Source organism: Oncorhynchus gorbuscha, linkage group LG10 (genome assembly GCF_021184085.1).
Source record: "Oncorhynchus gorbuscha isolate QuinsamMale2020 ecotype Even-year linkage group LG10, OgorEven_v1.0, whole genome shotgun sequence".
Lineage (NCBI taxonomy): Eukaryota > Metazoa > Chordata > Actinopteri > Salmoniformes > Salmonidae > Oncorhynchus > Oncorhynchus gorbuscha.
Genome location: NC_060182.1, coordinates 40,007,104 through 40,033,127, shown reverse-complemented (window position 1 = coordinate 40,033,127; position 26,024 = coordinate 40,007,104). Strand labels below are relative to the sequence as shown.

Sequence of the window (26,024 nt, the reverse complement as noted above, 5' to 3'; positions counted from 1 at the left end):
TGCAGTTGGCTGGTTCGTCCGACCCGTCCACACAGTCATTGTCACGGTCACACACCCAGACGCGAGGGATACAGCGCTTGGTGATGGCACACTGGAACTGGGTGGGCGCACACGTGACCTCGGCTAGAGGGAGGAGACAGACCGACTGTTACCGAGAGGGAACAACAACAACAGTTGATTTACTATGACACAGGTTAGTCTCACTGAAATGCAATCAAGTTTCACAAGAGAGACCTGGGTCAGCAGTACTACACACAACACATACGTAGGTCATGTATACAACGGTCATTCAGACACATGTAAGAAAGCGTGTAGACGGGACGTGTGGACTCACGGCAGTCCTTCTCGTCCTCTCCTTCGCCACAGTTGTCCTGTCCGTTACAGCGGAAGATTCCCGGGATACAGCGGCTGGGGTGGGAGCACTTGAACTGACTGGGCAGACACACGTGGATATCTGGAGAACAAATCACACACACACACAGAGAGTAGAGAGAGAGGAAGAGAGGTCAGAGATGAGCAGAGAAACAAAGAGTGGGAGAGATAGAGAGAGCAAGAGAGAGAGAGTGGGGGCGAGAATGAAAGATTGAGGGAGGGGGAGCGAAAGCAGGAACGAGGCCGTTACCGCAGTTGGCCTCGTCCGAATTGTCCTGGCAGTCGTTGTCCCCGTCACAGATGTAGGCTGGGTTGGTGCAGATGCCTGTTCCACACTGGAACTGGCCGGGCCTGCACTTGAACTCCGCTATGAAGGACAAATGGACGACACCGACAGACACACATTCAGATCGAGGTCGTTTGAAAGTCTGAAACAGACCCACAGCAGACCCACACCAACACTCTTCCTCCACCTCTCATCCTCCACCTCCCATCCTCCACCTCCCATCCTCCACCTCCCATCCTCCACCTCCCATCCTCCACGATCTCAGAGCCTAGTAGAAGGCTCAATGACCCTTTGCTATACAACCACATACTACTCGTTCACCCATTTGACGTAGAGCTGGCTTCGGCAAGGTCGTGGGTTCAATTCCCACATGGACCACACACACACACACACACACACACACACACACACACACACACACACACACACACACACACACACACACACACACACACACACACACACACACACACACACACACACACACACTAGAAATGTACGCAATCACTTTACCAAGTCGCGTTGGATGAAAAAGTGTCACACTCACGACATTCTGCAGGCTCGTCCGAGCGATCCCCACAGTCGTCCTCCGTGTCACACTTCCACCAGAAAGGGATGCACTTGTCGTTCTTACACACAAACTGGATGAGGGGAGGAGGAGAGAGGAGAGAGAGAGTGAGAACGAACAGGTTAGCAAACAGAGGACGTGGCAAAAATGAATGACACGCCACGTTACCGTAGCAGCCTCTAACAACAGTCTTCAACTCATTTAAGTCTCCGCTGATCATATCATTAAAAACAGACGGAACGGAAGTCTGACGTTCATTCATCTATTAATACCACAGCTAAATGGGGAACGTTCTACTTAGTTCTACTAAGTTCTACTACCAAAGCCCAGGTAAGAGGCTGAATGTAAGGCTGTGCTGTACTGTGCTGTGTAGATGATGACGCTTAATTATCGCACAAAGCATAATAAACAGCAGTGTAACATCTCCTCATTCCACAAGAGGCTCTGCTGCCCCCTAGCTGCCTGGCCCCTCAACAGCCATATCGTTCCGCAGTCCCTCACCTGGCTGGCAGTGCAGTTGGACATGCAGGTGCGTCCATCGTTGGCCAGGTAGAAGTTGGTGGGACAGGCACACTTGTAGCCCCCTCCAGGGCTCAGCAGACACAGGTTACTACAGCCGCCGTTGTCTGTCTGGCACGGGTGGTTGAACACTGGAAGCAAAGGGGATGAAGGGAACTCTTAACCGGAGCTACTGTGTGTGTGTGTGTGTGTGTGTGTGTGTGTGTGTGTGTGTGTGTGTGTGTGTGTGTGTGTGTGTGTGTGTGTGTGTGTGTGTGTGTGTGTGTGTGTGTGTGTGTGTGTGTGTGTGTATCTCGTACCCTCAGGCTGGCGGTAGGGGTGGTAGATGTGGATGTCCATGGGCCGGTGGAGGGTAGTGACCAGGGTGGTCTTGTTGATACCCAGGGTCTTGTGACACCTGTTGATGGACTTGGTCTCCCAGTCGGTCCAGTAGATGTACTCCTCAAACAGGGTCATGGCGAAGATGTGGGGGACGTCCTGGGTAAGCACTGTGGACCCAAAACACACAGCAGGGATGTCATTGGTATCATATTACACACAGGGTCCCAAGTTTTACCTGGCCACCACATGACCTGACCAGGGAAATCGCTACCGGCTAAAACCTGGTGTCCAAGAGTTTTTCCCTCGTCCAAACACTGGGGACATCAATTACACCACAACGGTTTCAGTCAAATGTGTATAGTCACACAACGCCCAACGACTAACACAAGGAGTAGTGGTGACGGAGCGACAGCCATTCATGATACCAACTCACTACTGTCTATGGGTTAAGCAGTAGGAGCCACGCACACCTCTCACGGTCATGACTATGTGCTTAAGAATGTTCCTCATCAATGCACTCATTCGGTTCGCTCCATGTTGTTATGGAAACACGCCATTAGCTACCTGACTGTCCTCTGCTGTAAAAGTACAGTCGGCCACACACACACACACACACACACACACACACACACACACACACACACACACACACACACACACACACACACACACACACACACACACACACACACACACACACACACACACACACACACACACACACACACACACACACGTTAGATTTAGGATGGTGACGTCATCATTGGTTAATTGATATTCTAATCAGTGTTGTGGTACAAACGTTACACGAGTCTCCTGCCACCTGGACAAGTCCTGAGGGAGTTTCGTTCTATGATACTGGAGCGACGGGAGCTGAGAGGAGATGCTGGTGGATCTACACGGAGTGGCCTTTGACCAGCTCCCTCCCTTATCTGAACGCAAACAGCCCGTGTCCCCATTAGGAAGACAGTTCTGTGTGCACAGAAGGTTAACGACCCACGGGTGGGCTAGCACCACCGTACCAGAGCGCTAACACGGCTCCACTGCCGACCACGGAACATCCGCCAGGCAATAGGAACCATGGCCCGTCTGGTCAGGACGAGAAACGCAGAACACACAGCCGACACCAACTCCACTATGAAAACCTCCACGACGACCGGGAAGAGGCATCCTCTCAAACCCACGTGCCCTTAGTTTCAAACGGAGGTTTGTGAATGTGAGGAATTCAAAATCATCAGGAACTCCTCCGCATCCCTGCATTCTTCTGCACGGTTGGCTGACAATATAAAGCATTGTCCTTTGTCTGGTGACAAGGCGCGGGGTATTCAGACCCCATGCAGATAACAGGCTCATCAGTAGTCTGACCAATCTCTCTCTCTCTCTCTCTCTCTCTCTCTCTCTCTCTCTCTCTCTCTCTCTCTCTCTCTCTCTCTCTCTCTCTCTCTCTCTCTCTCTCTCTCTCTCTCTCTCTCTCTCTCTCTCTCATACAATTGCGAGTGCATGTACATCTGTGTGTGTGTGTGTGTGGAGGCTACTGTACGTCAATATGCATTACCCGTGTGTCTGTTGGTACCATCCAGGCTGGCAAACTCAATGTAGTCCTCTCTGGCATCGGCCCAGTAGATGCGGTCGTTGATGAAGTCCAACGTAAGACCATTGGGCCAGGTGATCTTGTCCTCGACGATCACACTTCGGTTGGAGCTGTCCATCCCAATCCGCCCTATGTGGGGGTTGTCGCCCCAGTCTGACCAGTACAGGTACCTGAGGAGCAAGACGGGACAGTATCACATTACACCATCAGAACCCTTATTAGAGAAAAAGACCGTCGTCTTGTAGACATCGTCCTTGGAGCCGACAGGACGTACGGCCTGACCGGGATAACTCTGGGTACTAGTTGTAGCCTATAAGTCCTTAGCGTTCCATTGCATTTCACGGTTCATTTGTACAGAGGTTGAGTACGTGACAACGCGTCCGTCTCAGACCATACAGGACTTTCCAGTCCAGCCTCATGTTCTGTGTGTATCGCACTCTGGGCTGTCCCTCTCACCCGTTGCGTACATCCAAAGCCACAGCGCGTGGTTCCCTCAGGCCGGTGTTCACCAGGACCGACCGGAAGGCTCCTCCTAGCTTGGACACCTCGATGGTGTCCCGCCCCTTATCACACCAGTACAGGTTTCCTCCGACCCAGTCTACAGCCAATCCGTCTGGGTTACTGAGGGAGGTCCGGTGCAGCACCTGGACAAGAGCCAATCAGAGAGTCAGATGCTGGCCAACTAACTAACCAGGAAGTCATACACGGGCCAACTGTCCATTCAGAGCCACAAAAAGACGAACTGTTCAATAAGAGAGAAATAAACTAGCCTGCTGTCCAATGAGAACAACAGACTTGAGACATATCCAATCTGAAAGCCACTAACAGGTCGGTTGTCCAATCAGAGAGCCACAGACAGGTTAACTGACCAATCAGAGTCAAGGACTAGCCAGCTGTCCACAGACTCAATGAGAGTGACAGACCCGGACAACTTCCATACGGACCTCGATGTTGCTGCCGTTGATGTTCATGCGGCGTATCATGGAGCCCTGAGTGGTCACGTCTGTCCAGTAGAGCATCTGCTCTGCATAGTGGAAGTCCAGAGCCACCGCGTTGTTCAGGCCCTGGCGCACACACACACACACACATTAGAAATCAGGATCCGCAAATTCTATTTTTACACACATTTACAATCACTGAATTCTATTTCATTTGCAAAGGACCCAAACATTCTAAAAAGATCATACCTTGGATGTTTATAGTCACGGCAACAAAAAGCCCCCCCCCCCCCCCCCCCAAAAGCATACACACTCAGAAGCACGCAAATACATGCACAGAAAACACGACACACAGGATATAGCCTACAATCGGTTTAGATCATCACTAATCGCTGACCATAAATAGCCATATAAACGGACACCTGGTTAAATGGCACACTGATCCCAACACAGTGTGTGCTGTCTCACCTGTTTAATCAGAGTGTAGTTGGTGCCATTCAGGTCCAATTTCCTCAGGTAGTACCGGTTGGCAAAGATCAGGAAGGGCTCCTCATCTGTAGCGAGACAGACCGATACGAGGATAAGAGTTGGGGGGGACCAGAAAAGGGCTCTCTGTACATGGTCGAACTCGTCAGAAAGAGAGGCACACGCGCCCAAACGCTAAGCGATGAGTCGCGCTCCTTGAACGCCGCAACGGAATACACATTTTTACGACATACAACGAAAGAGCCTTTGTTATTGGATGAATCTGCTGTTGGTCTTACCAGAGGTGGACTTGCAGATGGTAGGATTGTCTGGTCGGAGCTGGAAGCCCTCCACACAGAGACAGTGGAAGGATCCGTGAGTGTTGATACAGCGCTGGGTACAGGGGTAGGACGTGGTACACTCATCTATGTCCACACACGTCTTCCCATCCCGCTTCAGCTGGAAGCCAGGGTGACACCTGCACTGTAGGGGCCCAGGGGGACACACAGACAGCATGTCAACACAGTGGAACACATTGGCAGCTACAGTAGGTCGGTGCTGTACCTACCAGACTCACATGGTTCACCATTAAGGTGGGAGATGAGACTGAGGTGGACGGAATTGATAATATCGCAGAATTTCCAGGTTGTGTTACACAGGTAGAAATATTGGCAACGTGCACAAAAGCAGACACCCCCCCCCCCTTACCTTGAAGCCTATCTTGAGGTCCTCACAGAGCTGGGAGCAGCCACTCTGCTTGCTGTTGAGACACTCGTTGATGAAGCAGTTGAGTTCGTCAGAGCCGTCGCCACAGTCGTCGTTGCGGTCACACAGCAACGTCTCGTTAAGACACTTCCCGTTGCGACACATGTAGGCAGAGTCATTACACTTCCCCTCTGTAGGCGGAGCAAAAGACTGCCGTTTAGGTTATGCATTACTGAAGGGCCAGCAGCGCCAACGTCGCTTTACTGCAATGACCACAGAGAACATGAAAAGATGCACTACGCAGAACTCGCTCCGCCATTTCCTGGTTGCTAAAAAAAAACCTCTAATAGTTTGCTTAACTTTTTAAAAATTCCCTACCAAAACAAAACCTACCGTAAGGGACGCTATGGCCTTCTCAGCAGAAGCCACAGGCAATTACTTAAACAACTCAACCACAAAATGGCACACGAACACAGTGTTGTCCTATACATTTCCACAGTACAGACAAAGAACACAGTGTTGTCCTATACATTTCCACAGTACAGACAAAGAACACAGTGTGTCCGTGAGACCTGAGTCTGTGCACCGGGGGTTCTTGGGAGCTTCATCAGAGCGGTCCTGACAGTCGAAATCTCCGTCACACTCCCAGCTCCTCTGGTTGAGGCAGCGGCCGTTGTTGCAGCGGAACTCCTCCGGCCCACACGTAGGATACTCTACACGGGTGGAGAGGTAGGCATATGTCAGCGCCGAGACATCTGTCTGCGTCTCTATAACTGTCAAATGGCTTCCTTTCTAACGTCCCTATCCTTTCAGTTATGGGGTAATGACGAAGGAAACGATAACCGTACATTGAAAACCCGCCAGTTATCCTGCACTGTCAGGTCGGCGGGAAGAAGGAACTGAGAAGAAGACGCACACATCACGACCGCCAGCATCGCTCCATCCCCGTCTCTCTCCTCCTCTGTGCTCACGCAGCGCCACACACTCACCGCACTGTGGGGACTCGTCGGATCCGTCAGAGCAGTCGACGTCGTGGTCACACACAAAGTGCTTGGGGATACACTGTCTGTCCTGGCACGTGAACTCATTCTCATCGCAGGTGTTGTTGTACACTGGAGAGGGAGAGAAAAGAGAGTGGAGAGAAAGTGAGAACGAACGGGTTAGCAAACAGAGGGCGTGGCAAAAATGAACGCCACGCCACGTAACCGTAGCAGTCTCTAACAACAGTCTTCAACCCGTTGCCAGCTAAATGGGGAACGTTCTACTTTCTACCTAGTTCTACTACCGAGGCCCAATTCAGGCGTGGTGATGAGTATGGAGTGAGTGGAGGAGCTGTTGAGAGATTGTTCTCCAACTCACAGCAGCCAGCCTTGATGGGTACAACCCATAAGGGCAGAGTACTATACGATATTATTAGGACATTTGTGGCTCTCCTCCTACTCACAACAGAGGGGAAAATAAATGCTGTTGCCCTCTCACTTTCAAACCAAGGTGCCTGAACAGTGGCGCAAACTAAAGACTACGACTCACAGCAGCCAGCCTTGACGCTCTCGTCCGCCCCGTCCAGACAGTCCTTATCCCCGTCACACTTCCAGCGTTGAGGGACACACACATGAGTGCCGGGACACTGGAACGCCTCGGGGCTGCACGTCTTGGTTTCTATGGCAACGTCGGAGACATGAACAGGTTAGATCACTTTCGAGTAGCGGTCGACAAAAATGAACCCGGATCAAGCAACCAACCAACGAATCAGGCTCCTCCTGTGTAAATATGTATATGGGAGAATTTGGGAATCGCGTTGGTAATTGCTGCCAATGTCAGCAGAGGGTATGGTAGAGAACCCGGTGTGGCCTGGGGCCATAAATCGTAGGAGCCACTCACTGCATCTGCTGTCCTCGTCACTATTGTCGCCACAGTCGTCGGCGCCGTCACACACCCAGTGGTTGGAGATACAGCGATGGTTCCCACACTCAAACTCGGTGGACGTACAGAACTTATCTGCAAAGACAGAGGGAAAATGTTAGCGAATTTCATCTGGGTTACTTTGTGCAAGAATAGATTTATCACCAAATAAAAAAATATTTAATAAGGTTGACTGAATTATTAAACTCTGACCCCATGCTGGTTGTGTTTATCTATTGAATACGCAGGGAGACCACACCGTTTTGATCTTTGTGGCACAACAGTACAATACAAAGTTGCATTACACCAGCTAAGGGACTACGGGGAAGCACAGAAGGTATCTCTATATTGGTCAAGGAGACTGACCACAGTGGGTCTCGTCAGCGCCGTTCTCGCAGTCGTTCTCCTTGTCACAGGTCCAGCTCATAGGGATACAGCGACCACTGGGGCAGGCAAAGAAGTTCACCGGGCACTTCAGCTTCTTCTTGTCTGGCGGAGAGAGACGGAGAGTGCACTGTAACACTTTGACGATCCTAAAGGCTTTTGGCAATGAGTCAGACCGGGGGTTCAAATAGCTATACTTCCTTTCCTGCACAATGTAACCAATGGAGCAGTCCCAAAAGTGCCACCCCCGCCCATTTTGGCACTCCGGGCAGGCTCAAGCAAACGCTCAAAGTGTTTGAAAGAAAAAGAAGACTGTTTAAAGCCCTGGCTGAATGATATACTGCCCGATAGGCCCTAAAAGGAGAACGGTAAGATCTGCCTGTCTGTTACCTGGGCAGTTTCTCTCATCCGAGTAGTCTCCACAGTCGTTGTTGCCGTCGCACTGCCAGGAAGGCAGGTAGCACAGCGTGGTCCTCTCACAGCTCTTGAAGGTCGCCCCCTTCACCCCCAGACGGAAGTAGCGGGAGCAGTCAGTTGGCACTAGGGAGGAGAGACATCATACACGAATGAACAACCGTTAGGTGGTTAGTTGAGGGGCTCCTAGGGAGCGGCGTCTGTACGTTCAACACGGGGTGGGGGATGAAATGGCAATACTTTTCATCACAGTCGTATGTGCCCCGATGGGGGATACGTTCAACACGGGGTGGGGGATGAAATGGCAATACTTTTCATCACAGTCGTATGTGCCCCGATGGGGGATACGTTCAACACAGGGTGGGGGATGAAATGGCAATACTTTTCATCACAGTCGTATGTGCCCCGATGGGGGATACGTTCAACACGGGGTGGGGGATGAAATGGCAATACTTTTCATCACAGTCGTATGTGCCCCGATGGGGGATGCGTTCAACACGGGGTGGGGGATGAAATGGCAATACTTTTCATCACAGTCGTATGTGCCCCGATGGGGGATGATGCGTTCAACACGGGGTGGGGGATGAAATGGCAATACTTTTCATCACAGTCGTATGTGCCCATCACCGATGGGGGATGCGTTCAACACGGGGTGGGGGATGAAATGGCAATACTTTTCATCACAGTCGTATGTGCCCCGATGGGGGATACGTTTAACACGGGGTGGGGGATGAAATGGCAATACTTTTCACTGCCCGATGGGGGATACGTTCAACACGGGGTGGGGGATTTCATCACAGTCGTATGTGCCCCGATGGGGGGGGATACGTTCAACACGGGGTGGGGGATGAAATGGCAATACTTTTCATCACAGTCGTATGTGCCCATCACATGGGGGGGGATACGTTCAACACGGGGTGGGGGATGAAATGGCAATACTTTTCATCACAGTCGTCGTATGTGCCCAACACGATGGGGGATACGTTCAACACGGGGTGGGGGATGAAATGGCAATACTTTTCATCACAGTCGTATGTGCCCCGATGGGGGATGCGTTCCAAACGGAAGCACTAGCCACGGCAGACGCCTCCGTACGCCATTACTGAGCTAAAAATGACCTTTCTTCACATCTTCATATCCGAAATGTCAGAGACGGCCTGTAGACTTACAACAGTTCATCTCGTCACTGGCGTCCTCACAGTTGACCACCTGGTCACAGCGGCTGGTGTTGGAGATGCAGCTTCCATCTCCACACTGGAACTCTCCGACTTTGCAGAGGGTCACTGGAGGACGCACACACATTAGAACGGGTATAGTCACGCGGACGCAAACACACACACACACACACACACACACACACACACACACACACACACACACACACACACACACACACACACACACACACACACACACACACACACACACACACACACACACACACACACACACACACACACACACACTACTTACTGTTGCAGGGCAGCTCGTCGGAGTGATCTCCACAGTCGTCAGTCCCGTCACACCAGAACATGTGGCCGATGCAGCGGCCGTTGATACAGCGCCTGTAGCCTTTCTTACACAGCCGGTTCGCTGCAGAGAGGAAGACCAACTCTAGCTGCCTTACTATGACCAATACAGTATTACCACCCCCTCCCTCCCAAAAAAAACAGACACACGCACACAGACTCACCGCAGTACGACTGTTTCTCGTCTGACTTGTCCTTGCAGTGGGCCATGCCGTCACAGGTCAGACTGTAGTTGATGCAGTCCCCGTTGCCACACTCAAAGTCATCCACACTGCCACACGACGTGTTCAGAGCTACGGCAGTAGGGGAGAGACAGAGACCGTCAGCACCATACGTATCCTAACCTAGACCGTGACTCCCCTTAACGAGAACCTATTGACTGACAATGTCCCCAGGCCCCCACCCCTTCTCACCCGAACAGGAGTTGTCCTCCAGGAGTCTGCGGTCTCCACGGCAACTACAGTTGACCCTCGCGTCCGAGGTGAGCAGACACAGGTCCTGACAGCCCCCGTTGTTGATCAGACAGGGAGAGAACTCACCTGGTAGAATCAAAATCAATTAAATGCACTCGCAATAGCCTTTAAATACTGACACTGTACAGTCCCTGTGTAATATCGGCATGGACACCATTGGCAGCGTGCCAATTTGAAGCCATCTAAGACGACGTTGCACTCCATTGGCAGTTCGTCAGCATAAACGACCCCCCCCCCCTTCACCACGAGTTCCATCACTCACAGCTGTTGGTGTCGTTGGCCACAGCGATGATTCCCATTGGCTGCTGGGGGATGTCATTTCTCAGCAACCTCATGTCTCTGCCCACAAACTTGTCGGCTCTGAGCACGGCCCTGCGGACCCAGTCGGTCCAGAAGATGTAGTCTCCATACACCGCCAGGCCGAACGGATGCACCGGCTCATTCTTCACAACCACCTATGTGTGGGGGGGGGGGGGGCATGGTTGGTAAGAAAAGCGGCTCGTCTTCAAACAACCAAAAGTATTAGAGATGTTATTTTGATAACGATTCAGATTTTTTTTTTTTTAAACGGTTAGACAAGAGAACACAACCGCACGCAGACCCTTGGGAGTCGACGGGCGGCTGGCGTCAACACCGTCCCAAAAAGTCGCCACGGTAACAAGAGATGACACAGGTAACGTAGGTGACTCACGTAGCGGTTGCTGCCGTCGTACTCGCAGCGCTCGATCTTGTCCAGCGTGGCGTCGGAGAAGTAGAGTTTCTCGGCGCGGTGGTCTATGGCCAGGCCGTTGGGGGTGCGGATGTCATTACCGATGATCACCAGCACGTTGGCACCAGACAGACTGGCACGCATGATACTGGGGGACTGCTCGTTCCAGTTGGTCCAGAACATCAGACTGGTCAGACGAGGACAACAGGAAGTAAACGGCGAGTTAGAAATAGCTTGGGAAAACGGTCCGTTACATAAAACAAACAGACCATAACGGCAGAAAGACAAAGTAATGGAGTCAACAAATAAACCGCTCCAGCAACAGACTAATAGAACTGACCAAACAGCTACGGTTTGACATTCCATCCGTTAATTCAAATCTAGTAGTTGTTGTCAGTGGCTTTCAAAAGTCATTCACACTCCTTCAAATTCTACATAAAAATAAATAAATACATAAATAAATATATATCCACGAAAGAACATCGCTGCCACTCACTCTTGACACTCGTCCAGTACAAAGGCCCTGGGGTGGTCGTCTCCAGACATGGTGACCACGGTGTTGCGGTCGTAGGCCTGCGGTCGGCTCTGGTCGACCGTGTGACGGGTGATGGTGGAGGTGGTGTAGCTGGTCCAATAGAGGGTGTCCCAGCCACGGTGGTACGCCAAACCCTCCACTGAGCCTACATCTGGGGTGGGGGTAGAACACAGAGGGGGAAAGACAGTCAGTAGAGGTATAGGCCCTATTGAGGGACTGGGACAGTACAGGAGGAAACAGGACAAGACATGATTCCGTTTTCAGCACCCTGTCGTCCTTTAGTGTAGTGGTCACAGTCACAGTCAATACTACTGTCACGGACCTTGGTGGGTCTCAAGCAAACGGACCAAGAGAGCCAATGAAAGAGCACCGCCTGCTGAGAAGGAAGCAAGTCCAAACAACTACGGCAGAAAGAACGAAGGAAACACTTCAATGTATGTAGTATTGGCAAAGGGAGCAAACCTCTCTACAAAAGGTCCTTTAAGGGGTGAATTCAACTCTAAAATCATGAATTATCATTAAATGATGGAATAGGTTGCAAGCATGGTCAACTTTCCAGGAAGGTAGTTGTTAAATGGCAATGGGAAAGGTTCTTATATGGGCACGTCCATCCAAATCAGCTGTCGAATGGAAAAGAGCTGTGAGGAGAAAGAGAGAGAGAGGGGAGTAGAGAAAGACGGCGAGAAAAGAGAGAAGAAAGGAGAAAAGAAAGGAGGAAAGAAATGACGAGAAAAGAGAAAGAACAGAGAAAAGAAAGGAGAAAAGAAAGCGAGAGAAGAAATGAAGGGAAAAGAGAGAAAGAACAGAGAAAAGAAAGGAGGAAAGAAATGACGGGAAAAGAGAGAAGAAAGGAGAAAAGAAAGGAGGAAAGAAATGACGAGAAAAGAGAAAGAACAGAGAAAAGAAAGGAGAAAAGAAAGGAGGAAAGAAATGAAGGGAAAAGAGAGAAAGAACAGAGAAAAGAAAGGAGGAAAGAAATGACGGGAAGAGAGAGAAGAAAGGAGAAAAGAAAGGAGGAAAGAAATGACGAGAAAAGAGAAAGAACAGAGAAAAGAAAGGAGAAAAGAAAGGAGGAAAGAAATGAAGGGAAAAGAGAGAAAGAACAGAGAAAAGAAAGGAGGAAAGAAATGACGGGAAGAGAGAGAAGAAAGGAGAAAAGAAAGCGAGAGAAGAAAGGACAAATGGTACAGTGCTTCGAGTGAAGGACCTGGCCATGCCTGCTGCTCGGTATCATCCTGTCATTTCATGGCTGACTGCCTGCACACACACCACTCCTCTCCCCACAGACCCTGTTATGCATGGTGACTTGTTATCCAGGAAGAACATTTTAAAAAGACACCGCCAGAACACGCACACACACACACACACACACACACACACACACACACACACACACACACACACACACACACACACACACACACACACACACACACACACACACACACACACACACACACACACACACACACACACACACACACACACACACACACACACACACCTTCTCCCTCTACAGTTTCCATTTCAGGATACTGAAACCCTTTTCTGACTCAAGTAGCTGTGTGACACCCGACAGAGGAGAGGTCACCCAAACACAATCCCCTGTAAAACTCTTTCAAGGGTCAACCCTTATGGGCTTTTCTCAGGGTTTCTCAGCATCTGCTGGCGTTACACCACGGTCCTTTTTTTTACCACAGCAACTGCTCAATAATAAAAGCCTGGACACTCCATGTAACTGTTTGCTCATGGTCAAAAGTCAACAACGAGTTCTTTTTCTCCCAGGTGTTTAAGGTGGACGGAGGAGGGCTGGAAATCTTTGTGCACCTAAAGACAAGCAGTCAAACTGTAGCATCGAGGGACGACAGCAAGAACAGGCAAAACATCCCTGCACAGCCGAGGCCAGCGTTTAAAGCTAACCAACCAGAACTCTACCAGGTTGGCGTCCAAGCCACAGTCGATATTCTCCATCCTTGAAATTCCTAGTGACAAGGGCAAACAAAAAGGAGGATGTTGGCCAGGACGCTAGCAAACAGCTGGTTAATCAGTAAAGCTATACAAATGTGATGTACCTGCCAGGGTTAGTGTGTTCTGAACCATTCTGCTGTTACTTATAATCAGAAACACCTCTGTGACTCCCCCTCCTCCTCCTCCTCCCCGCTCCTATCTCAGCCCCTGTTCAAACAGTAGTTAAAACGAGAAGCGGGCTGTTACTGACAACATTACCTATCCGACAGACGAACAGGGAGTATCGTTCTCAAGAACAACAAAGCCCTCTCTTTCCCCCTCGTCTTTATTGTGTCCTCTTTTTTTGTGTGTCTTTGTTCCTTCTCTCCGCGTTCCTGGTTGTTCCGCCTCTTCTCTAGCCCACCCGAGGAATCTGAATCTGTGGCCAGGCAGGCAGGAGAGCTGAATGAACCTCATAGCGGACGACAACACCACAGGCGCCGCAGCGAGGCACTTAGCTTCAAGTAGAATTGACTGCTTTGAAATGGCACCTGAGACGGCAGGCGGCGACAGCCACCCCTTTGTACTATAGCGTTGCTTGGTTTCAACAAATCAATGCAACATTAAAGGAAGAGACTGGATAGACATTTTTTATTTTTAAATCACCAACTTCTTTGGGGCAGGGGGGGGGGGGTGCGGATATGGAACACAGCCAGTTGCAGCCAGCGTCAGGAATGGACCCCTCCTCTCAATGTCATGGTCTCTAAGAAGAAGTGTTTGTGTGCAAACCTGGATCACTAAAACTTGTTTTGGAAGTCTGGAGTGCACTACTACGCCCCTGATTCTACGAGATTATAGTCCTGTTGGGTGTTCTGGCCAGAGACCGTAGGAACTAAACAACAGAAATCGATGCGTCATTCTTGTCAAATAGAAAGCGCCCGGACAAAGATTGTCACATCGTCTAAGCTGTGGAAACATAAAGGAATCTCAACTGCATTCGAGACAAGGAAGCACCGCCCAGACACCGATGCATTGTTCACGCGCTCCCGAGCATGAAAGACCTTAACTGCTCAGTTAGCTGCTGCCTGTCGACGGGAACGTGTCAATGAACCTGTCAGTCGTCGCGTTGGAAGTGCCAATGTGGTTACGAGTGATAAGGTTTTACAGTAGGAGAGGGTACGTTGGGAGGAGGGGCGTTGGGGACGAGTGTCAGAGACAGTGTTACTGTTATGTCACCTATTATCAGACAGTAGTTATAAGGACTATCAAGATTAGTGATAATTAGTAGTCTGTTATATCAGCGCCGCCGTGTGTGTGTGTGTGTGTGTGTCTATGGAGGACAGAATAGAATAGAATTCAAATTTGCTTGGCAACAAAGAGCTGTGGTGAAATGCTGCTGATGAACAATAGTGATGTGGGAGCTTTGTGTAACAGTAGTAGTGGTGGGGGCCAGGGCAATGGGACAGACGGGACCGAGATGACAAAGTTGTTGGTGCCCATGCTGGACGGCCTCATCCTGGTGACAGGCCTGGCGGGCCACTGCCTAGTCATCTCCATCCTGGCCGGCCGCAGGAGGCGAGGTGATTGATAGATTTTTGGGGTACAAATTTTGTACAGTTAGAAAGTCTTTAAAAAAAAAGAGCCCCAGAGGACGACACATGGAAAGCGTGAAAAAAAAAAAATCATAATTTGTTCCACGTTGTCGTGTGTGTAGGTGGAAAGCCTCCTCATGGGACAGACACCCTGCTGCTGGCTCTGAGTGCTGCTGACCTGCTGCTGTTGCTCTGCCTACCCTTCCACACCGCGGCCATCACCCTGGGCTCCTGGCCCTTCGGCAGCTTCCTCTGCAAGGTCCTTCATCCCTCCATCTTTTCATTCTTTGACTAGGGATACACTTGATTTATTTTTATGTACTTCCTTACTTAGAGCTTCAACAGTATTTTTATGTACTTCCTTACTTAGAGCTTCAACAGTACTTTTATGTACCTCCTTACTTAGAGCTTCAACAGTATTTTTATGTACTTCCTTACTTAGAGCTTCAACAGTATTTTTATGTACTTCCTTACTTAGAGCTTCAACAGTATTTTTATGTACCTCCTTACTTAGAGCTTCAACAGTATTTTTATGTACTTCCTTACTTAGAGCTTCAACAGTATTTTTATGTACCTCCTTACTTAGAGCTTCAACAGTATTTTTATGTACTTCCTTACTTAGAGCTTCAACAGTATTTTTATGTACCTCCTTACTTAGAGCTTCAACAGTATTTTTATGTACTTCCTTACTTAGAGCTTCAACAGTATTTTTATGTACTTCCTTACTTAGAGCTTCAACAGTATTTGTATGTACTTCCTTACTTAGAGCTTCAACAGTATTTTTATGTACTTCCTTACTTAGAGCTTCAACAGTATTTTTATGTACCTCCTTACTTAGAGCTTCAACAGTATTTTTATGTACCTCCTTACTTAGAGCTTCAACAGTATTTTTATGTACTTCCTTACTTAGAGCTTCAACAGTATTTTTATGTACCTCCTTACTTAGAGCTTCAACATTATTTGTATGTACTTCCTTTACTTAGAGCTTCAACAGTATTTTTATGTACTTCCTTTACTTAGAGCTTCAACAGTATTTTTATGTACTTCCTTACTTAGAACTTCAACAGTATTTGTATGTACTTCCTTACTTAGATCTTCAACAGTATTTTTATGTACTTCCTTTACTTAGAGCTTCAACAGTATTTTTATGTACTTCCTTACTTAGAACTTCAACAGTATTTGTATGTACCTCCTTACTTAGAGCTTCAACAGTATTTTTAGGATCATGTTGTATAGTGCCTTGGGTATGAGAAATACGCTCTACAACTGTGTTATGCTGATTATTAGGTCGTCAGCTTCCTGGGCGTGGCCTGTTCTTCCGCCTCAGTCTTCACGCTGGCTGCGCTCGCCGTGACCCGCTACCTGACTGTGGTCCACCCCGCCTGGTCCTTCCGCTCTCGCATGCACAGCCGCCTCAAACTGACCGTGGCGCTCCTCTGGGTTCCCGCCGTAGCCCTGGCAGCTCCGCAGTTTGCTTTCCGCACGGTGGCGGTGTCCAGTGCGTTACACTGCTTCGCCTTCCTGGGCGGCCTCAGTCAGCTGGTGTACAGCACGGCGTTGTTCCTGTTTGCCTTCGCGATACCATTGGGGGTTATTGTGATGATGTACGCCAAGATCTACTGCTTCCTGCGCCAGACGAGAGTGTCGGGACGTGCCCCCCAGCTGGAGCGCTACCAAAGCCAGGTAACCTGACCAAGGTGGCCGCCGTCCTGTCGTCATGTTGCCGGGATATCCGTGATCCATTCTAGTGTTGTTTCTAGTTTTACCTCCATGTATTCTAATGTTCTGTTTACTTCTGTGACCCACAGGTGACCCACACGTCAGCTCTGCTGGTGCTGGTCTTCACCCTCTGCTGGCTGCCCTCCTACGGCCTCATGTTCTCCCTCTTGGGTACCACAATAATCTGTTGTATTGTCTTTTCAATTGTTGTAATATTGTGGACTGGATGAAACTTCTATCCCTCTCACTCTCTCGCTCACAGGGGTCAAGATCTCTGGTGTCTCCAGCTACCGCTCCATAGCAATCTTCATCCGCCTACTGGCGTCTTCAGCCGCGGTGGTTAACCCCGTCCTCTATGTGTTCATGTCCAATAAGTTCAGGAGGGATCTGATGGACTTGGGACGGGAGAGATGGGAGGGTTGCAGGGGGTGTACGGCAGGGTGCCCGGGGGTGTTCAGGGGCAGGGACATTGTGCGGCCCTTCAACCCTGTGGAGCTGGATACGCCGACCCTACCCTACCCGGATTCTAAGTGTTACTATGAAAGGTAATAATAATAATAATAATAATAATATGCCATTTAGCAGACGCTTTTATCCAAAGCGACTTACAGGCTTACAGAAAGGTCTATGGACATTCTGTGGATACTTAACAGATATTCTGTAGAGCTTTAATGACCCTTCTATGGACACTATGAACTTTCTATGGTTCATTTAAGGACCACTATGGACCCCTCTATGGACAGTGGGGCAACATGTTCGATTTGAATAAGATCGCTCTTACAACCTCATTTCAATAAACACAATTACCTCAGCTGAGGCCATTTGCTTTCTTCCTGTTTTTTAATAGCACAAGCGGATTAAAAACCCACACACGCCCAGCTAAAACGGCCAATTCCACGCGATCCTCCGTTGAGAGGAACCGCCAGAATGTTTTGCCTCTTGCGTACAGCGGAACATAACAGCGTCAACGTTAATACTCACTCTCCACCACCGTCTTGAGGTCTGAGCCGTCATCGTTGATCTGCTGGATGTTTCCAAAGTGGATGTCACTGAAGAAGATCCGATTGGCTCCCCTCCCCCCTCCCCCGCGGGAGTCAAAGGTCAGCGCGATGACGTTCTTCATGTGCTCCGGGTCCTCGAAGGGCTTGATGGGGGCGTTCAGGTTGGTCTCGTCTGACAGGTGGATGCTCTTCAGAATGGTCCGCTCCGAGTAGAGCAGGTAGCTGTCGTAGTCGCGGCAGCCGCGGCCGTCCTCGGCCAGCATGCCGTGTGCGCAGGCGCACGTTCGCTCCCCGTTGCCGCGGTACAGGCAGAGCTGTTCGCAGCCGCCGTTGTTGTCTTTACAGACGTTGGTGCCTGAGGGAGAGCACACGCACGTCAGTCGTATAGTCACATCAGTCTCACACAACTTGAAACAAGCACACCAGGGTTAGAGGGAATTCCATATCAGACAATCCAGGAAGGGAACTAAAAATCCTTGTTCAAAATAACTGCTCCTTTTTATCTACTTTTCGGATCCCAACCCTGCCACACAGGTTCCCTGTGGGTTTCTCTTAGGGGTTTAAAAGTCCTTACCTTGTTGCCGGTCCCTGTTGAAGACCTTGATGTCCTTTAGTTGGACACCGATGCCGGTCCTCAGATACACATATTCCGTGGCGTTGTCTTTGTTGCCTCTCTTGATGGAACCGTTGGCGTGAGTCCTGGTCCGACACGGCAAAACGAAACACTAGTCAGTCAAACAGGCTCGGAGGTAAATAGGAAAACACTATTAAACGACACTGACGCCGTGGGAATCGAAGTCTGGTAAACAGCAGGACGGCACAAGGATGTGGGGGAACTGTTCGTCTATGGCCTACGCTCCTTAAAAAGGAGCCAATGCTCATTCGTCGAGTAAATCAGGCGTTAAACCGAGACCCGAGGAGGTGACGGGGGGCAGCAGGGAGCTCACCTGTCGCTCCAGTAGATGTAGCCCTCGAAGACGGACACAGCGAACATGTCCATGTTGTTGTTGACCAGCACCACCTCTCGGTTCTCTCCCGTCTCCAGGTTGATGCGCTCGATCCGGTCGGTCCGCGCGTCACACCAGTACAACAGCCCCTCCTACACACACACAATCAGACAAATACTCAAACCGGTTTCTAAAAAAAGGAAAAAACACTGGGTGTGCGTGAATCTGAAAGATGGATGCTCGTGCGTGTGTGTGTGGACTGTACCCTGTAGTCGATGGAGATTCCGTTGGGCCACATGATGCTGGAGTTGACCAGGACTGATCTCTGAGAGCCATCCAGACGGGCCCTCTCTATACGGGGGACCTGGCCCCACTCTGTCCAGAACAGATACCTGCAGGGACACGCAGACACACACGCAGACACACACACACGCAGACACACACACACGCACACACACACACTCATATGAGTTTGAAGGCAAAAATGTACAGTTTCCCCATCATATGACAAGCTACTGCCCGTAATTATTAATCAAAATGCAAACATAACTGGTTGCTGGACCAATAACAACCTATAAGTAACCATGTTAAGACACACAGAGCACTACGGTACACACAGACACCCAATCCCTAGTCCCAGCCCCAACTACATACCCTTTCTCTGGGTGCACAGTGATGGCGCGGGGCTTGTCCAAGCCCTGGGAGATGACCACATAGCAGAAGGATCCATTGAGTCTGGCCACCTCGATGACGTCAAAGCCCTGGTCTGTCCAGTAGATGTTACCTGACAGGGGGCGGATGGGAGAAGTCAGTGTGTGTGTGCGTGTGCGCGTCCCTGCGTGTGTATGTGGTTGCGGTTCTGGTTGTTCTCTGACCTGCGATCCAGTCCACAGTGATGCCCTCCACCCTGCCGATGCCGTTGGTCACCACGTCTTCCCGCCACGTCTGGTCTCTCTTAGCTCGGCTGATGGTGCTCAGTCCCATGTCCACCCAGTAGATCGTGTCATTTTCTACGAGACAGAAGTGATGACCGCTCGTAACCGGATACTATAATCATTACCGTTAGTATCTGCCGCAACCCTAATTGCTCTGGATAATATGTGTTACTTGGAAGACCGTAGGCAGGTACAGCGTAGAGACCGTTTGGGGAAACATCTTTGCAGTACGGTTGGCGTGACGACACATTAACACTCAGGTGACTTGATCCTCAAACCAAAACTCCTGTTTCGAGATTTTGGTTGGCCCACAAGCAGTACACTCACCGGCGTGGAAGTCGATGCCCACAGCCAGCGAGGTGCCAGACACGGGCACCAGGGCATCAGATTTGTCAGACGGGTCCAGGGGGATTCCTCGAATTCCCTCATGTACCGAGTAGAGCAGGAAGGAGCCCATACCTGGAGAGGGAGGACAGACAACGCTGCTGTTACAGTAGGATTTCTCTGTATATTCTACACGGCAAGGCCATATTACAGGATGAGGTGCTTCTATATCCACGACTGTCCAAGTGCCTGTGACCCTTTGAATCCCTTTGCGACGTACCGCGATTTGTGGATTTGAATAAAGTGTTTCAAAATGTGTGTGTGTGTGTGTGTGTGTGTGTGTGTGTGTGTGTGTGTGTGTGTGTGTGTGTGTGTGTGTGTGTGTGTGTGTGTGTGTGTGTGTGTGTGTGTGTGTGTGTGCGGTCTCTTACCCTCGCAGGACTGCTGTCCACTCTTAAGGCTGTAGCCTGCAGTACACATACAGGCTCTGGTGCTAGAGGAGGTGGGCAGGCACAGCTGGGAACAGTCTCCATTGTTATTACTGCACAGGTTGATGCCTGGGACAACAGAGGGGGAACAAAAGTACAGCCAAACAATAATGAAAACTCACTTTAAAAACAAAAACACCTCGTTCGTTAACTCATCGGAGCTTCGACCAGGTAAGCCAGAAAGCGGGACATCTTAGGTGTGACAACTAGTGCGACGTCCTACCTGCACCTGTCTGCAGGCTCTCGTTGTATATTCTCATGTGCATCATAGGAGAGGTGTTGTTTCGCAGCACCTTCCAGTTCCCCCCGTTACTCTTATCACACGTCCCCATCTGGTCTGTCCCCTGGTCGGCCCACCACAGCTTGTCACCTAGACACACAGCATAGACATTCAGTACCACAGCTTGTCACCTAGACACACAGCATAGACATTCAGTACCACAGCTTGTCACCTAGACACACAGCATAGACATTCAGTACCACAGCTTGTCACCTAGACACACAGCATAGACATTCAGTACCACAGCTTGTTACCTAGACACACAGCATAGACATTCAGTACCACAGCTTGTCACCTAGACACACAGCATAGACATTCAGTACCACAGCTTGTTACCTAGACACACAGCATAGACATTCAGTACCACAGCTTGTCACCTAGACACACAGCATAGACATTCAGTACCAGAGCTCGTCACCTAGACACACAGCATAGACATTCAGTACCACAGCTTGTCACCTAGACACACAGCATAGACATTCAGTACCACAGCTCGTCACCTAGACACACAGCATAGACATTCAGTACCACAGGCACACAGTACCACAGATAACACTAACACAGTAGCTAACCCACAGGGCAACGCGGATTATAAAGAACTAATTTCAGCCAAGCGTAGCTTCGTTTCCGCCTTACCCATGATGGCCAGAGCGGACGCCTTGGTCAGCCTGCCTGGTTTGACCCCGTCCAGGACCTCCAGGCCCGAGCCGTCCATCTGACAGCGGCTGATGGTGCCGTTCCCTGAGCTGACCCAGTACAGCTGCTCACGGTCGTAGTCTATAGACAGGCCTATAGGATATAGTTAGCACAACACGATCCCAGTCAGACCTCTCTCGTTCACTCACACAGCCTACGTCATAGTCTTCAGACAGGTCTGAAGGCGACAAACAGGACAGATAACACTCCCTCTGTGCCGTAGGTCTATAGAAAAGCCTGGCAGGGACAGAAAGGGGACATATAACTACACCCACATTCTCTGACTGCTCCAAAATATTGTCTGTATTTGGAAACAGGTGCTTTTTACCATTGAAGAACATAACACTGAAACCATTCAAACGGATGCAGCCTAATGGTTTGCTTGTTCCTCAGGAAAGGCCTAACAGTAACTAATCCAGACCTATCCTGAAGGGAACAAACCATACACAACAGGGTTGTTTCTCGGGACACAGATTAAGCGCAAGAGAAACTGACAAACTGAATTGTTTTCACGGAGGACTTGAATTGTGAGGGTGGCCACCCAATTTATTTTCATGATGAGCTAAATCTATTGGTTGTCGACACAAAATTGTGAAGGAAATGTGGTGATCTATTTAATAAGCACAGGAGACCAGCAAAATGGATAAAGTAGTGAGGTGGTATAGCAGGAACAGCGGCATCTAGTGGTCAAACACGGTACTGCCACATTAACTTACAGTAAACAATGCAAGCGACTTCAATGACTCATTACTCTGAACAGGGCGGGGAAAAAGCATGACATGGTACGGAGAAACAATACTCACACACTCAAGCACGCACTCACACTGATTCTCACTTTTTCCCACTTGCTCAGCATTGTTGTACACTAGAGTGTTGGTGTTCACCCACTCACCCACAGGGCCCTTTTGATTGGTGAAGAGCATGGTACGGTTACTGCCATCCATGTTGGCCATACTGATGTTGTCCCCATCAGTCCAGTACATCTTTCTGCAGAAGGACAAACACATGACCCCGTTGTTACACGTTAAGCTTGGTTTGACGGTCACTGAAATCACCGTGACAACGCCAACGTTCTTTTGCTGTCGTCGTGTTATTCAAAAACTCCATTCCTACTCCAGTGTGTGTGTGTGTGTGTGTGTGTGTGTGTGTGTGTGTGTGTGTGTGTGTGTGTGTGTGTGTGTGTGTGTGTGTGTGTGTGTGTGTGTGTGTGTGTGTGTGTGTGTGTACTCACCCCAATATAGGGTGCAGGACCAGACAGTGGGGTTTGTCAAGGCCCTGGATAATAGCGTTCTTAAAGGATCCGTCCAGTCTGGCCACGTTGATCTGCTTCTTATTGGCATCATAGCTGGTCCAGAACAGGTTCCTAGACACCCAGTCTACTGCCAGACCATGGGCATTGGGCAGGTCTGAAAAACAAGCACACATAAATTTAAGACAAATTTAACTAAACCACTAACGACAGGTAACTAACTATCAACATGAAGGAAACACTTGAGTAAACGAAGGATACAAAGTATATGGAAAGCAGGTGCTTCCACACAGGTGTGGTTCCTGAGTTAATCAAGCAGTTAACATCCCATCATGCTTAGGGTCGTGGATAAAAATGCCCAGCCGCCCAATTGAACACTTATGTGAGATTCTGGAGCGGCGCCTGAGACAGCGTTTTCCACCCCCATCAACAAAACACCAAGTGATGGAATTTCTTGTGTAAGAATGGTGTCGCATCCCTCCAATAGAGTTCCAGAGACTTGTCGAATCAACGCCAAAGCGCATCGAAGCTGTTCTGGCTCGTGGTGCCCCAACGCTCTATTAAGACACTGTTGGTGTTTCCTTTATTTTGGCAGTTACCTGTAGAGTCAATAAACGAATTAGCATTAGAGTATTCGAAAGAGCGGTCATCCTACCAGCAGACACCACGGTCTCCACTCCGGTGCCGTTGATGAAGGCTCTCTTGATGGTCTGGGTTCGAACATCTGACCAGTAGATCCGGTGCTCCACGGCATCATAGTCCACCACGGTCACGTTGTCTATGTCTGGCACGGTGAAGGAGATGATGTAGTTATAGTAGGGGTTGTCTATGTCCACTCCCCTGATCTCTATCTGACGGGCATAGAGCAGGAACTGGCGAGACTCTGGAGAGAGAATGGAAGAGACAAGGGGGGGGGTACAGGGGAAGGGTTACGATCCAGAAACTACAAAAAGGCAGTATTTGAGCATATCCAAGAGCGGCCGAACTAAAAACCATTAGTAAGACAGTCGTCCGATTGGGTGTTTCTAGATTACAGCAAATGTCGACCCATTGGTCACCATTCAGCCCTCTGAGAGAGAGAGTGTGTGTGTGTGTGTGTGTGTGTGTGTGTGTGTGTGTGTGTGTGTGTGTGTGTGTGTGTGTGTGTGTGTGTGTGTGTGTGTGTGTGTGTGTGTGTGTGTGTGTGTGTGTGTGTGTGTGTGTGTGTGTGTGTGTGTGTGTGTGTGTGTGTGTGTGTGTGTGTGTTCCTACCTTTGCAGGTGCGTTTGTCAGCCTGCAGCTTCATGAGGTGAGGACAGGCACAGGAGAACGTCTGGTTGAAGTTGATCAAACACAGGTGAGAACAGGGGCTCTGCTCATCAGAGGTGGCACAAGGGTTAGGAGCTGAGGGAGAGAGAGGACCAAGAAATGTTTAAATGAAAGAGATCTGGGTCCACTGCGACCATGTTCCATCGACTCGATTCTTATTCAATTTCGACCAAGGCAAATGCAACGAGAAAGAAATATAAAATATAAAAATAAAGCTATTATTTGATTCCATTACTAAAACACTTCCATCACAGAGCATCGCGCTGGAGACTGAGTGAAGGGAGCGGTCGGCAGATAGGGATCGAGTATTAGAGGGAGCAGAGGACAGAGCGAGACACGGATAGGGATGAAGAGGGAGCAGAGGACAGAGCGAGACACGGATAGGGATCGAGTATTAGAGGGAGCAGAGGACAGAGCGAGACACGGATAGGGATCGAGTATTAGAGGGAGCAGAGGACAGAGCGAGACACGGATAGGGATCGAGTATTAGAGGGAGCAGAGGACAGAGCGAGACACGGATAGGGATCGAGTCAGTCATCGTCAGGCATGGTTTGTTTCCCCATCGGTGTCAGAGGGACTGGGGGAAGCTGTCAATCAACTGGCCAGTGAGACCTCAGCTCTGTTTTCCTTAGCCTCAGATCAGGGCCGTATTCAGAAAGCATCTCAGAGTAAGAGCCTGTAAGTCCAGTCTGAAAGGCCAAATACTGCAGTGGGGGGCCTTTATGATCCACAGTGTGTGTGTGTGTGTGTGTGTGTGTGTGTGTGTGTGTGTGTGTGTGTGTGTGTGTGTGTGTGTGTGTGTGTGTGTGTGTGTGTGTGTGTGTGTGTGTGTGTGTGTGTGTGTGTGTGTGTGTCGACAAGGTGTTAGAAACTACGCTACGTCTCGTAGAACATGGAGGCAACGCAGCACACAGTAGTGACGGTTAGGCGTCCCAGAGGATTGGTGTGTTTGGGTTCAGGAGGTCTGGAGTGTAACCTCTCTGCAGTCCTGTCCTTTGGTGTGTCACTGTCCAGTTAGCAGTGAGAGACAGCTGGGAAGTGTGGGGTGGCTTGTTTGTGTCCGCGTTGATGATTTGTGTGCGTGCCACCTACCTTGGGGCTGTCTGGAGGGATGGTACACCTGCAGGTCGAAGGGTTGTGTGTTGGTGCGCTGGACCACGGTTACGTTGTTGCCGGTCCACTTGTTGGCCTTGGCCAGGGTGTTGGTCCTCCAGTCTGTCCAGTACACCTCTCCTCCGTACATGGTGACCGCAAAGGGGTGGGACAGGTACTCATGACCCCTCAGCACCTCGATCAGACCAGAGCCGTCATACAGAGCAGAGTAGATGGCATCAGACCTGGGGAGAGTGCGTCTGGGTGAGTGTGTGTGTGTGTGTGTGTGTGTGTGTGTGTGTGTGTGTGTGTGTGTGTGTGTGTGTGTGTGTGTGTGTGTGTGTGTGTGTGTGTGTGTGTGTGTGTGTGTGTGTGTGTGTGTGTGTGTGGGTGTGTGTGGGTGCGCGCGGTAAGGAGAGCAACAGTACCTGGCGTCGATCCATACAATGCGTCTCTCCATGTAGTCCACAGTCAGTCCGTTGGGCCAGCCACCGCTGCCAGTCTCTCTGTGGATGGTCCTCCTGGCCTCACCGCTCATAGATGCTGCCTCGATCCTGGGCAGACTGGCATCCCAGTCCGTCCAGAACAGAATACTGACAACAGAGGAAGACAACGAGAACAAAAAAGGGAGAGAGAGACACATTCATGAATATTCAGCGGTAGTCATTCACATAGTGTCTGAATATGTGAAGGGGGACTATCTGTCTATATATATATTTTTTTTTTACAGTTCTA

The 26,024-nt window shown here is 49.8% G+C and overlaps 1 protein-coding gene and 1 pseudogene across 2 annotated transcripts in view; one reads left to right on the top strand and one right to left on the bottom strand.

Moving 5' to 3' along the window:
- The window catches only part of LOC124046086, a 145,630-nt pseudogene that overhangs the window by 18,523 nt on the left and 101,083 nt on the right, over positions 1-26,024 (bottom strand). Inside the window, exons 28-68 of the transcript XR_006840943.1 lie at positions 25,718-25,882; positions 25,290-25,534; positions 24,141-24,272; positions 23,545-23,772; positions 22,872-23,046; positions 22,533-22,627; positions 21,581-21,733; positions 20,888-21,034; positions 20,608-20,733; positions 20,180-20,311; positions 19,793-19,927; positions 19,572-19,701; positions 19,183-19,309; positions 18,918-19,069; positions 18,545-18,669; positions 17,951-18,325; positions 11,673-11,862; positions 11,159-11,363; positions 10,730-10,922; positions 10,408-10,533; positions 10,159-10,287; positions 9,939-10,058; positions 9,635-9,748; positions 8,442-8,591; positions 8,034-8,156; positions 7,647-7,763; positions 7,296-7,424; positions 6,755-6,877; positions 6,338-6,478; positions 5,769-5,956; positions 5,360-5,543; positions 5,064-5,149; positions 4,602-4,721; positions 4,114-4,301; positions 3,622-3,827; positions 2,045-2,233; positions 1,728-1,876; positions 1,206-1,299; positions 623-739; positions 335-454; positions 1-123 (exon numbers count right to left, since the gene is read on the bottom strand). The product of XR_006840943.1 is annotated as a low-density lipoprotein receptor-related protein 1-like (transcript). The remainder of the gene's footprint in view (positions 124-334; positions 455-622; positions 740-1,205; positions 1,300-1,727; positions 1,877-2,044; positions 2,234-3,621; positions 3,828-4,113; positions 4,302-4,601; positions 4,722-5,063; positions 5,150-5,359; positions 5,544-5,768; positions 5,957-6,337; positions 6,479-6,754; positions 6,878-7,295; positions 7,425-7,646; positions 7,764-8,033; positions 8,157-8,441; positions 8,592-9,634; positions 9,749-9,938; positions 10,059-10,158; positions 10,288-10,407; positions 10,534-10,729; positions 10,923-11,158; positions 11,364-11,672; positions 11,863-17,950; positions 18,326-18,544; positions 18,670-18,917; positions 19,070-19,182; positions 19,310-19,571; positions 19,702-19,792; positions 19,928-20,179; positions 20,312-20,607; positions 20,734-20,887; positions 21,035-21,580; positions 21,734-22,532; positions 22,628-22,871; positions 23,047-23,544; positions 23,773-24,140; positions 24,273-25,289; positions 25,535-25,717; positions 25,883-26,024) is intronic.
- On the top strand, positions 13,924-18,096 carry LOC124046085 (delta-type opioid receptor-like). The gene is made up of 6 exons (XM_046366079.1): positions 13,924-15,238; positions 15,373-15,509; positions 16,538-16,933; positions 17,059-17,140; positions 17,232-17,514; positions 17,593-18,096. The coding sequence occupies exons 1-6, from the start codon at positions 15,049-15,051 to the stop codon at positions 17,639-17,641; spliced, it is 1,137 nt and encodes a 378-aa protein (XP_046222035.1). The 5' UTR covers positions 13,924-15,048; the 3' UTR covers positions 17,642-18,096.

Coding starts and splice junctions, on each gene's coding strand:
- LOC124046085 (XM_046366079.1), top strand. CDS start 15,049: ATGCTGCTGATGAACAATAGTGATGTGGGAGCTTTGTGTAACAGTAGT. Junction 15,510..16,537: donor TCGGCAGCTTCCTCTGCAAG/GTCCTTCATCCC, acceptor GCTGATTATTAG/GTCGTCAGCTTCCTGGGCGT. Junction 16,934..17,058: donor TGGAGCGCTACCAAAGCCAG/GTAACCTGACCA, acceptor TGTGACCCACAG/GTGACCCACACGTCAGCTCT.